The 14,024-nt window shown below is 44.4% G+C and overlaps 1 protein-coding gene across 2 annotated transcripts in view; it reads right to left on the bottom strand.

The window, feature by feature from the left end:
• Positions 1-615: 615 nt before the first annotated feature.
• MSANTD4 (Myb/SANT DNA binding domain containing 4 with coiled-coils) overlaps positions 616-14,024 on the bottom strand; it is a 101,448-nt gene continuing 88,039 nt past the window's right edge. The window contains exons 4-5 of one of the 2 annotated variants that reach the window (XR_015299357.1): positions 4,537-6,063; positions 616-4,480 (exon numbers count right to left, since the gene is read on the bottom strand). Coding sequence is in view for 1 of the 2 variants with exons in the window: in XM_086935261.1 (XP_086791387.1) it covers positions 5,491-6,063 (573 nt within the window). In the remaining variant the exon portion in view is untranslated. Of the gene's footprint in view, positions 6,064-14,024 lie in introns of both variants that reach the window. The other variant, XM_086935261.1, reaches the window with a different exon arrangement.

The raw sequence follows: 14,024 nt of genomic DNA, 5'->3' as shown, positions 1-14,024 counted from the left end.
ACATATATACATACATACACATATATACATACATACACATATATATACATACATACACATATATATATACATACATACACATATATATACATACATACACATATATATACATACATACACATATATATACATACATACACATATATATACATACATACACACATATACATACATACACACATATACATACATACACACATATACATACATACACACATATACATACATACACACATATACATACATACACACATATATATATATATATATACACACATATATATAATATAAAAAAACTACACTCACTAAAATTACGTAATCTAATGTAGAGATGTGTCTGTTCCAGTGGTCAAATAACTAGTACATAACATAACATTTGTAAGGCGCACGTTCACTAAAGGGCCTCTCAGCGCTGAATAACAGATGTTTATAGTTACCCAACTCAATGCTACTTATTTTATTGACCTCAGACAGGTGAAAGACTGAATGGACTCACCGGGATTTGAACCTGGGATCATGAGGTCCAACACAGGCCCCTTCAGTGAAGGCATAAGTCCACTTAGCCTCCAGACCTGGCACCAAAGTAATATCCCCACAAGACAGGAAAAAGAAATAAGAAACTGAAAAATATGTTTTAATTGTCAAGACACATACAAAAGCACTGCAATTTGAAACATAGTGTTGGCTATTATAACAGCAAAACTATTTTCTCTATGTTAATTTGTGAATATTGGACCACACTGGTACAAAAATCAGGTGCGACTGATGGTTAACAATTGTTTACAAAGTTCTAAATGAGACTAGCTGAATCACTTGCTAAATTATTAACATGTACAGAATACACATCTGGTGACATGTAAACAGTTCCTTGTTCACTGCGTAACAAAACATGTTTTTGTTAATAAACTTTAAATTAGCGTAAGTCCTTTAAAACTAGTAACCTTATTGGAATGCTTGTAAAAGCAATGTTACTTTGGCATCTTCAACCGAAGGTTACATAAACAAAAACAATATGTTCTACAACACCTCTAACTGAAAGGCTACTCTTACTCCCCCCCCCCCCCCATCCCCCGCACCCCTTCAAGTTTGCTTTGCAAAATGTTGGGGGTTCCAGTCACTAAAGAATATAAATTTTACAGCGCAATCCCTAGGATGCCAGTAAAATTTGAATGTTAGCAGTATTAGTAGTCAGCCTTTTAGTTTGCAGCAAACCAAAATGGAACAAATATGTAGTTTTAACAGTTTTCTTCATATTTTCTGTAGCTATTCAAAAAATGCACAGAGCATTACACAGACAATGCTCACAAAATATTTCAATTAATTATGCAGGCAACCTAAAATGTAAACATTCTTAAGATTCTCTGTGGTAGGGTAGCACCTTTTTATCACTGCAGATCTTATGCAGGTCGCAGACCAGCAAGTGTCTGCTTGTTGTGCGATATTGAGGACAAATGTCTTAAAAAGTATGCTCACTTTGTAAGTTAAACAATCTACTAAAACAAACATTTGTTCAATTGACCACTGGCAGAGCAACAGCAATCTGATATATTTAGAACGGCAATACTTCACTACATAATCACGTGATCTCAAATCACAAGGTGACTGGCTTAGTAAGGTGCACTGGTTCTCTTGTTCAATAAAGAGCGTTATCCACATGAAAACAGCGGTCTTAGCCAAATAGAATCTAGATTGGTGTCAATGTGTGTGTGACGTGCAGCTCATTCTAAATCTACAACTTACAGAATATCTGCCCAACATATGAAGGATTTCTTTCATGCAATGGTTTGGAGGACTGGTTTTGAGGCCCAGACTACAGAATTACTGACGAAATAGAGAATCCTGGGAAAGATTTGACAAGGAAGATATCTTCAAAAAGAACAAAAGATGTGGCCACAACATGAGCAGTGCAACTCTAGACTTCGTGTATGCACTACTCCAAGTTCCCGATTTCAATTTTGAGGCATGCTACTCTGAAGCGCACTACATGTGGGGACATCAAGATGTGAAAAACAAACAGACAATTCCTACTGGTAGGATAATGTAACAGCAGGCAAAACAAAGAGTCAAATTTATTCAGGCAAGAAATGAAACACAGGTACTCCAAGAATAAACTCGAAACGGGAAAGATCCAACTTAAAAAGTAAGCACCTATGAAAATGCACCGAAACAGTGCAAATCATTGAGGGGAAACTCGCCTAATAGTATGGAGATACAGCACAGGCCACAATCATTTGGCGAAAAAAATGAATGTAATTAGTTTGATTACACCCGTGTAGGTGTGCAAAACAAAAGGAATTTAAAGAATCATGAGCAGGGAGATCCGGTGACAATACTGAAATATTCGGTCAACATGTAGAATTTGGAATGATGTAAATTTACCGTTGTGTGTGCATGAAAAGAGGTCTGCTGTAGGAGGGTGGTCCTGTAAAAATGTATTGAACACTCAAACTCAAGTTTATAGACATTCACAAAACTTTTGCAGGTTGTTTTATATCCCTAAAAGCACACAACTAACATAGCTTAAGACAGCAGAATGAAAATGAAAAGTTGTAGTGGATAGGGTTTCCACAAAGAAATGAGCTGCACTCCTAAAATACATCAGCAATCTTCAGAAAGGTATGAATCAACCTCAGACATTGGAATATACCTAAAGGAGTACCTTTCTCATTTTTGCCAGACTTTTGTAAAAACCGAGCCATAATAACTGGATACAAGTGGGAGTATTAATAAAAGGAAAAGGCATTTTGTATAGTGCAAGTGCTAGTAAAGTCCACAGATGCACACATGTATTCAGGTGAGGAATTCCTTTTGGTACAAAAAGCAGAAGACTTGTGCAGTTGCTTTGGGAAGACAAAGGGAGGTGGATGTGTCTATTAACAACGACAAAGCATGCATTATCATTCAACCACTTTTTATTGGCATTTAACAAGTGGGGCAGAATACTCCCCTTGCAAACACAACTGTGCTGCAGATTATGCTCAGGCTTGCCCTTGATGCTACCAAAGAATCAAGACGACCAGAATGGATTGGAAGGGTCAGATGTGTGTGTAGAGAAAACTTCAATAGATTACAGCTCGGCATACATACAGGAGGGTGGGAGCGGGGATATTATCCAACTTGTTTCTCTTTAACATGTCATTGATACAAATCCAAACTAACTCAACAGGTAGCACCACATTTTTTGGTCATTAATTCTTTCCAACAAAAAAATACACAAGGCCTTCGAAAATCAACGTGGCAATTGCAGAGTATTAGTTCCACCAATGATAACTTTCATGATATTTGTTTGAATTCTATATCATGTCAGTTTCACAGGGTATATTATGGTAATTTGAAATTGATGGACATTTAGTATAAAAATCTGTTTTAAGGCTATTTAGGATGGCGTGATCTGACATTATCCATATTATGTGGTACGTAGACATTAAGATGCCATTGGCAAACTGCAACAGAGAAAACGACTTTACCTTATTTTGTTTCTTTAAACCCTGTACTGCCAACTCTAGTTACAAACCACTGCTGCAATTGGTTATTTTGTAAGCTATTTTATTTTGGCTTCCTTAGAAAAATGAATTGTGCTCATTACATTTCTACATAATCTGTCAATCATTCTGGTTTAAAATCACTGCACCATTAGAGAAATGATAGTGTCCGACAAAGGACCCAAGCACAGGATACTCTCTCCTGGAGCAAAGCAGGTTTTACACGCAAAGAGGTTTTGAAATGTCATTAACTTGCACAGAGGGTTGTGAAAGAAGTCGGAAAGGACAGAGAGGGGAGCACAAAAAATGGGATGTGTGGTGAAGGAAGAGAAATCAAGACGGAGAGAGAGATATAAAATCGGGGAGGAGAGAAAAGGATGGATAAAAGGAGAGGATTCAGGTTGGGTGGGTAGGATAAGAGGGTGAATGAGGTTTCTCAGCAATTCTTTAACTACTGAGAAACGTTCTCCCACACAGCCTTGCCTAGACTTAATTGAAATAATGTATTGGCCACAGAGAAAGGAAGTTCACACATTGAGAGGTGGTGAATGGATCTAACAAACGTGGCATACGGCAGGGATGAATCTGCCTTATTTGGTATGCATGTAAAGCAAAATACACATCAGGGTACCGAAGCAGCACAGTGAAATCGGTGGTTGGAAACTGGAAGTAGGACTTATTGCAAATACTGATCTTCATGTTTTATTTTCTATGCCTATGTATCGAGTCTGCCACACTGAAAGTTCAGGTGGCCATCTACAGCCAACTAGCTAAGGGCTGACAACATCATAGCATAAGAGATTCTACCTACAGGTCTTCTCAAGAAAAACATTTGTCACTAGCCAAATCTCACTTTATTTACACTAATGTCAGATAACAGTTAGGGAGTGCAAGCTATAACCTTTCATACCTACGTCCTAGTGCATATAGCTATTTCAGTTTGCCTATGAAGCCAAAACTGTTAACAAACCTAAACTATCTCACTTAATTGATGTGGAGTGCCCACCAACACATTATGAAGCTCTGGGTGTTGAAAGCTTGCTGGGCTTTTAATATTTTATTTAATAGACAACTCTACTAGTTTATAACCTGTGAAAATTGTAGCATAAAAAATGCCCTTCTAGAAATAAAAAAAGATATGGTTACATTTACCATAAGAGGATATGTTATCCTCCTAAAAGAACTACAATTGGAGCTGAAATAGTAACTCATTTTGGCTGATAGCTAGATGAGCATTTTGCATTTCCATTTCAGACCACTGGAAAAAGAACATAAACCGTTATATTGTTGAGAACCTTAAAAAAATATTTTTTTTAACAAAAAGGACACAGCTTAGGGACCAGCTCTAAAAGAAAAAAACTTGGTAAAACTGGTCATATAATGTTACAAAAATAATATGTAACAGTAGTTTACTCGAAAACACATGGTTTCTTGGCTGCCTAGGGCGAAAACCTAGACAAAAAGGATGATGGAGTGACAGCCATCTTTCCGTTAGATTTCCACTCCGAAGTGGGAAATTAACTTGGGTACACACTTCTTCGGTACAATTTGGCAATTGGAGGAAAAACACTGCAATGTTCTTGGAATTGTAAATTGTTCAAATGTAAAAGATAAACTTTTTTAAATTCTCTGAACAAGTCTTGCCTACCTAGTTTGCCACCTGCAGCTAATGCCTGCACTAATACTAAATTCATGATCTAATAAATACTGCCCATAATGTCCATGCACATACTGAATGAATTATTGCTACACTACACAAAGTATTAGAAGATATGTCACTTGATGCAGAATAACATTACAATGAAAAATATGGTTCATAATATACCCTTCAATTACATAGGTATTTAACACCAATCGCTTCATTTTGATTCTACATCCACTATGAGCCAACTACAAATGGTATTCTGAATAGTCTTAGTGTTAATAGATTTCCAAAAGGTTACATGGGGCACACAAATTCATACTGTAGGTACGTTCACAAATATTAAAGCTCATGATATACCAGCAGTTATTGATTATGTCCTTCTCTTTGAATTCGCAGACGTTCTTTTTCAACTTGCAAACGCTCCCTGTCAATCTGAAGCTTCTCAGATTCAAATTTTAAAAACTGCAGCCTCTCTTTTTCCAGCTGCAATCTTTCCTTTTCAAGTTTTAGTTTTTCTGTTTCAATATCCAGGGGCTGCACAACTGTTTTTTCAGCTTGCACATGTTCATTCTCCACTGTAGATTTTTCAGCATGTACTACATTCATGCGGAGCTTCTCACGTTCCATTTGAAGCCTCTCCTTCTCTAGTTGAAGCCTTTCATACTCCATGTCCAGATGCCGTAATCTTTCTTTTTCGATTTGCAGCCGGTCTTTTTCTAATTGAAGACGTTCAGCTTCAATGCTCAATCGTTGTCTTTCAAGCTCTATTTTCTGCTTCTCTATTGCCACGTGCACATGTGAATCCCTGTATCCAAGCCTTGCTTGGGTAGAGCTCAGGGTAGCAAATTCTTCAGTGTGGGAAAAAACTTCTGTCATTTCATTTTCCCTTTTTGAATCAGGCAAAACGGAAATAACCTCTTGATCGTCAAGCTCGTACTATAAGACACAGAGAAACAGATGCAAATTAATTCATCAACGTTACAACTGTAAACAGCACACTTTTAGGCGAACAGGCAGACCATGCAAAAGGATCAGTAATACAGGACTGACATACTGTTATTTATTGCTGGCTCATATTGCACAATGTGATTTTTTTTGTAGTATTAGCAGTTTAAAAATAAGGTTTGTTATATTTGATAACATTCTTGTTGATGGATATCCTAGCCATTAACAATAATGCTGTACCCCAGAATCGCACAGAACCTGGGGAACAGTATGCAAAAATAGGTTTTGTCAAGAAATGCACAATTTCTTATGTAAAATTTAATTTATCCTGATATACAAAGCCAATCAACAGTGCACTATCTATGGTGAAATAAGGAAGTGGACACAAAAATACCATGCCATGGTATGGTATATTAGCATTGATATATCGTGAAGGAAAACTTAAATCATATTCGACAGGCACAGTACAGTTATACAACATACATAATTACATACATAAGTGCCATACAAAAGGTGCAATACATAAGACAATCCAATAAACAGGACCCTTAACATGGCGCAATGGGGGAAGGTGGGGCGCTAGAGGGCTTGCATGCAAGATGGCCGCACTTGCGGGAGGCCCCTTGCTGCCTAGACACAAGATCCGATGCAATCCTGCCCGAACGCCTGTTCCTGGAATGTAACTGAGGGAACAGTGAGCGGAACCCCTACTGAAGCTCTGTAGCTCACACAAAAGCATTGAGGAGCTGTACGAATGAAGAAAATCACCGAAGCCACTGCCCTCTCCAGCCACAGCGTGAAAATGGTGGGCGAGCGTAGCTGAACGCCTCCCGGTGGAAGAGGCGCAGTGGCTCCAGGCAGAGACTGCCTGATTTTACCCAGAGACCCCTCACAGTGAGACCGCGAGGTGAGACCCCGAGCAGCGGAGGCACATTATACATCACCAGAGAAACACGCCAGCGCTGTGAAAGATGCAGCATATAACAGCATAGATCAAGAGGAGGTCCACGGGACCCCAAACCCACCTAAAGCTGCGAGTGAAGCGCTGGTGCAGCACACGAGGGGACGGAGAGGTTGCCTTGGCGCAGATTTGGCCCAACTCTCCGGCACCATCTGCTTTCTGGCTCTGGTGAGGGGCTGCTGAGATAGGAGTCTACACGGACAGGCCTGCAGCTGCCATACCCGAATAGAAAAGAGCCCGCCAAGACTGTGTGAGCCGCTGGGGGCAGCAGGAACAAGGCATCGCGGTCCCTGTACTTGGCGCATTTTGCATACCCTACACTGCGGGGGCTGCGAGTGGTGAAGCCAAGAGAGCTGAACGAGGGGAGGCAGAGAATCGGAGCCCAAATCCCCACCTTGGGAGGAAATCTGATTCTACCTGCTTCGAGAGCCTGGGAGTGTGCACGAGGGTGCGGGCCGTAGCTGCTGGGCCCGGGCCCCACTTGAAAGAGATGTATAGTGCGCCCGCTTGCGCGGGCTGTTCGACTACAGTAGCGTGAGGGGCCCCAACATGAACCATTAGCGGAGGGGACCGCACTCCACATTCCGACCCGCTGCAGGCGGCTCTGCCTGTGTGCGGGCCAGAGGCGCACCAACAGAAACGTTGTGCCTTGGGGTGAGCATCTTTAGATGGCACTGGTGAATCCCCGCCTTGAGGAATCTTTGGCAAGGCCCGCAACTGACGCGACACGAACCGGCCACAACGGAACAAAGAGGCCTGCTCCTCTGGCTGGTGCAGAGAGGGGGAGGATACTGAGCAAGAAATAAGCTATAGGCAAAACGGACGGCAGGCAATCTAAACTACCATTTGAGGCACACAAACCCACTCTAGCTTCTAGCGATACCGAACACACAATGGCAGACGGCCCTAGCACCGGCTCCCAGACTTTCACAGATCTTAAGGAACTACTCCTCAGAATGAGGCACAGCCTCCCCTCAATTGAAGCCAAGATGGATGCAATGAACAAACGCATAGACAATGTCACCCATAAGCTTAACCAACATGACAAGCGCAAAGAGATGGAACAGCGCACCTCCAATTTGGAAGATACATCTGTGGGGAGGGCAGAACAACTACTCAACATGGAGTGCTCACTGAAAGTTTTAGCAGCGAAAAATAAAGATTTAGAGTCGAGATCGCACTGCAATAACATACGAATTCTTGGCATTCCAGAATCCACCAACACAGGCCGGATGAAGGAATTTGTGGAACGCTTACTCACGACAAGACCGAAATTATGGAGACCGTGACACTGCCCCGAGACTAGCATGAGAATGCAAAACATTTTCTTTTGAGGGCTCTGAAGTAGACATCTTTCCGGATTTCACAATGGCGGTCCAGGAAGACCGGAAAAAGTTCCTGGCAATCAAGAATAAATTACAGCAGGTCAACATCACCTATGCCATGCTATTCCCTGTGAGATCCAAGGTAACGCATCAGGGCAAGCAGCATTTTTTCCACCAACCCGCAGCATGTTGCAGATTTCTTGAAAAACACTCTTAGGAGATCTCCCCGTAACAAGCCATCACTGACCCCGACCCATTCAAGTACAGTCCTAACTGACAGAGTAAAACAGCTAGGACAGCGATGATTTCCCCACGAGTACACTCTTTCAACCCAACCCCTGACAAAGTTGAATGATAAACGGAGCGGGCTGCAGAGCCACACAAGACCCAACTGGTCATTGAACACTGGCATCACAAGCTCGACTGGACAAAGACCTCACCTGCAATAGATGCCATTGGACATAATGGCTACGTTCCATTTACACGCCATGGACCTATAATCAGGATGTTAGAGACACTGAATTAGAGCCTGGGCACCCTCGTGTCCACGAGTGGGAACTGTTGTGCTCTCTGGCGTTTACTCCCAAAGGGTCATCCCCAGAATGTTTAAAGTTTTCTTTATTCCATACTTAACTTCCGTTTCTTTGCAAGGGTTGATTTTTTCTTTTCTTTCGGGAGGGGCGGGAAGGGAGGGACTGTACGTCACAGTAGGATTGGGCTGCTCTTGTGGGAGGGAGGCAGGATTGGGCTGCCGTTCAGGGAGGTGGGAGGGATTATTGGAGACATTCAGCAGCACTTTATACACAGGCACAATTGCACGCTACTGCACTGCCCGCACAGAGCTTCTTGAGACAATACGTTATGCAACACATGACCCGTACTGAGTAAATGACTCACCCAAGCCCACCTAGCTAAAACGTCCTCACTTGGAAAGCGAGGTGCCTTGGGAACCCAAAGAAACTACGACATTCATAGCTTACCTGGATAGGCACAGCATAAACTGCGCCATGCTCCAGGAGTCTCATATTGGCCCCACTGCACGACCACCTTCGCGGCCCGGTGGACTTCACATAGATGCTTCTCAACATACTCCACCTACGCGCAAGGGACAGTAATCCTAATTTTAAAAAAGTCCCATATGTACCTGTGGGGTAAAACGTTGACCCCCCTCCCCCCAAGGGCGTTATTTCCTTACATGGGGGCGGATGGCATCTAAGTCTATAACAATTGGATACTCCTACGGCTCTAATCATGATGACCGCAAGCTTTTCTTCTGGGGAAAATCTTAGATACAGACTCCGCCCATGTGGCTTGGGGCGGGGACTTCAACGTCACTCTTGATCCGACAATAGATTGGCAACAACCACAACCCTATCACTATACAGGTGCCCAACGCCAACTTTCAGAGATAGTTACCGCACATGGACTGATGCATGGAGAAGCTTACACCCCACTGTCAAACAGGGCACATGTCACTCTTCAAGGCAATCCACATGGTCGCGCATAGACGGCTGGTTATTGTCCAGAGGGCTAAAATCGTGGCTTACGACAGCGAGACATCTTCTCACCCATTCTACCGTCCCTTACTCCTCCCTGCTCAACGTCACCTTATCAATCTTGGAGATTGCCAGTGAATGCTCTGCTTGATACTCTATTCCGCTCATATTTAGGACAATAGATCACAGATTTCGTCCCACGTAACATTTACTCTGTGCTTCAGATTTTCACAGTGTGGGATGCATTTAAAGTGACCTTTAGAGGGATTTGCATGGCAATGGGGCAGGCATATTGAAGGGCTTCCGTAACACGCTTAACACATTGGAAACCAAACTCAAACAGCTAGAGGAACAACTGAGCTCTTCTCCCAGTACCGCCTTACAGGGACAGATCAGAGATAAGCTGACAGACTACCAAGAGACTGCAGAAAGGGAAGGCAAATTTAGGGGGAAATACCATTGTGTCCGACAATAAGGGGAGCGACCTGGGAAGGCTTTGGCAGAGCGAACCCGGAAACCCTGTTTATCTGGCACCAAATTGGAAATCATTGACCATGTGGGCGGAGTGCATAGGGACACCCCAGACATATTGGACACATTCCACGAGTTCTACAATAATCTTTCAAAAACACATTGATCGCAACCGATTGACTTAGAGCTATACTTTGCAGACATAGCATTGAGTTGGTTGGAAGACACACAGAGGGAATTTCTTCTAGCGGACTTTGAAGACGAGGAGATACTCACTGCAATCATGCAGCTACAGTCTGGCCGTGCCCCTTTCCCGGACAGCCTACCTACTGAATTCTACAAAACATACAGCGAGGCCCTCATCCCCATTTTACGACACGTCTAAGATGGGGTGCGGAAAATGGGCGTGCTCGCGCAAACAATGCGGGAAGTGCTCATTAGATCTCTGAGGCCCGGGAAACCAGGAGACAGGTGAGACTCCTATAGACCACTCTCACTTATATACTGCAACACCAACATTTTCATATGTAATCAAATAAGCCCTCTGATGACAGCGCTGGTACTTCCGGACCAATCTGGGTTCATAACGGGCAGAGCAACGCCGCACAATCTTCGTACTTTCTTCGCCCTTATGCAAGACATTGACCCAGGCCGCGGTGGCGGTCTTTTTGGACGCCATTAAAGCCTTTCACTCCCTAGAATGGGATTATTTGACGTTCGTACTGACACAAATGGGCCTCCCCCCTTCTTAGTGTGGATCCAGCTATTGTACACTAAACCACAGTCCAAACTACTCATCAATGGAATGTGCTCCCCCAGGTTTTACATCACGAGAGGGATAAGGCATGGATGCCCGCTCTCCCAATTCTTATTCGCCCTGGCCATGGAGCCATCGGCGGCTAAGCTCCGGCAACACCACTGTGAACATGCCATCATTCACGCTGGAAGGTAAATCCTAATATCCTTGTATGGCGACGATCTTACCTTATATTTTCGAAATCCTGAGGAGAGTCTAAACCCTATATTATGGGCATTTCTGCAGTTCAGCAGGTTTTCGGGGATCAATATCAATTGGAGCAAGTCACAAACCTTCTCCCTCACAGATGCGGTGAAGAGATACATCCCAGACTTCCCCTTAACTTGGTGCGAGGACAAGGTAAAATACCTAGGAATAGTAATCACTAGAGACCGGGAACACCTCATGAGGGCAAATTACGGCAAAGCCCTGGACACACTAACTGAGTCTATCACGAGGTGAATAGCAATGCCTCTGTCAATGGCAGGCCGGATAGCTCCAATAAAAAGGGGTACCCTCCCTAAGCTGCTGTATTATTTCACTAATATCCCCTATGCGCCCTGTAAATCCTTCTCCAAAGCCCACAAAACGCAACTCATCCGGTTGACGTCGGGAGCCGAACAACCCCGGCTGAGGTGGGAGGCATGAACCCTACCCTTCGATAAAGGAGGATTCGAAGTGCCGGACATGGAATTATTATTGGAGCGCCCAGACGCACTTCGCGGTCTTATGGATACATCCACCACCGTGCACGGCACACCTTGCGGTAGAGCACTGGCCCATGGTGCCGACCCCGTACTTGGCATACATAAGTGCTCCAACCAACCCTAACAATGCCGACATAACCACAGTGGAATGCACAAATAGAGCTTGGAAGGCAATAGCTAAGCGCATGAATATGGACACGTTATATTCTCCGCTTCTGCCGCTACCAGGCAGGCTAGACATCCCAGTAACGATTGAGGGAAGGTGTCGACAAATGCTTCGCTAATTTGACATTCACACCTGGGGGGCACTATATGACAAAGGAACTTTCTGATGATAACACTTCTTTAAACGAGCATTTGCAATGCAATAAGTCTCGCATTAGGAAAGTGTGAGCTATTGGTATTGTAAATGACACATCTTTTTAATATGTGTTGGCTTTTAAAATATATAAATGAATAGCATAGTTATTCACAAAGCCAATAGTTTACACTTTCCTAATGAGAGTCCTATTGGCTATGGCAATGCTTGTTGGTAGCAAGCAAGGACAGTGCTGTTGTGGTGCTGACTGATGATGTGGTTGGGCTGAGTGAAGTGGTGGTGGTGTATTAGAGTGATGTGGTGGTGTTCCCATGGCGGTGTATTAGAGTGATGTGATGGTGTTCCCATGGTGGTGTCCCCGAGTGGTGTGGTGGTGTCCCCATGGTGGTGTATTAGAGTGATGTGATGATGTTCCCATGGTGGTGTCCCCGAGTGATGTGGTGGTGTGCCCGAGTAATTTGGTGGTGTGGTGGTGTCCCCAGAGTGATGTGGTGGTGTCCCCAGAGTGATGTGGTGGTGTCCCCGAGTGATGTGGTGGTGTCCCCGAGTGATGTGGTGGTGTCCCCGAGTGATGTGGTGGTGTCCCCGAGTGATGTGGTGGTGTCCCCGAGTGATGTGGTGGTGTCCCCGAGTGATGTGGTGGTGTCCCCGAGTAATTTGGTGGTGTGGTGGTGTCTCCAGAGTGATGTGGTGGTGTCCCCATGGTGGTGTATTAGAGTGATGTGATGGTGTTCCCATGGTGGTGTCCCCGAGTGATGTGGTGGTGTGCCCGAGTAATTTGGTGGTGTGGTGGTGTCCCCAGAGTGATGTGGTGGTGTCCCCAGAGTGATGTGGTGGTGTCCCCGAGTGATGTGGTGGTGTCCCCGAGTGATGTGGTGGTGTCCCCGAGTGATGTGGTGGTGTCCCCGAGTGATGTGGTGGTGTCCCCGAGTGATGTGGTGGTGTCCCCGAGTGATTTGGTGGTGTGGTGGTGTCTCCAGAGTGATGTGGTGGTGTCCCCATGGTGGTGTCCCCGAGTGATGTGGTGGTGTGCCCGAGTAATTTGGTGGTGTGGTGGTGTCTCCAGAGTGATGTGGTGGTGTCCCCGAGTGATGTGGTGGTGTCCCCGAGTGATGTGGTGGTGTCCCCGAGTGATGTGGTGGTGTCCCCGAGTGATGTGGTGGTGTCCCCGAGTGATGTGGTGGTGTCCCCGAGTGATGTGGTGGTGTCCCCGAGTGATGTGGTGGTGTCCCCGAGTGATGTGGTGGTGTCCCCGAGTGATGTGGTGGTGTCCCCGAGTGATGCAGTGGTGTTCCCGAGTGTTGGAGGGTGGAGTTGGAGGGTGGAGTTGGAGTTGGAGGGTGGAGTTGGAGTTGGAGGTTGGAGGGTGGAGTTGGAGGTTGGAGGGTGGAGTTGGAGGTTGGAGGGTGGAGTTGGAGGTTGAAGTTGGAGGTTGGAGTTGGAGGGTGGAGTTGGAGGGTGGAGTTGGAGGGTGGAGTTGGAGGGTGGATTTGGAGTTGGAGGGTGGATTTGGAAGGTGAAGTTGGAAGGGGGATGCAGCCATGCCTTACCAGGGCTACTGGAATTATGTGAAGTGCGGCCACAGCGTTTATTGCATAACTCTAAATTTGCCACATTTGCCACATAATCCATCATCTGCCACGTTCAGCAGATTAACAAAAAAAAGTTTTGTAGCTCAAACGGTTCCAAACTTACTAAAAATGCATTTAACTGCATTGTCGCGCAGTTGAAGGCCCTTTGCAAAGGTCGACTAGGTACATTTTTGTTGCGTATTGCTATATTTGTGTTTTGAACTGGTACTAATGAGGTGCAACCAATGCCCAGACAATGTTAAGTTTGAAAATGACAAAATAATGAAGTAATATAATTACAAAATG

The sequence above is a fragment of the Lissotriton vulgaris genome, chromosome 8 (genome assembly GCF_964263255.1).
Source record: "Lissotriton vulgaris chromosome 8, aLisVul1.2, whole genome shotgun sequence".
Lineage (NCBI taxonomy): Eukaryota > Metazoa > Chordata > Amphibia > Caudata > Salamandridae > Lissotriton > Lissotriton vulgaris.
The sequence above is the reverse complement of the archived record's forward strand: the minus strand, read 5'-3'. Positions and strand labels throughout refer to the sequence as shown.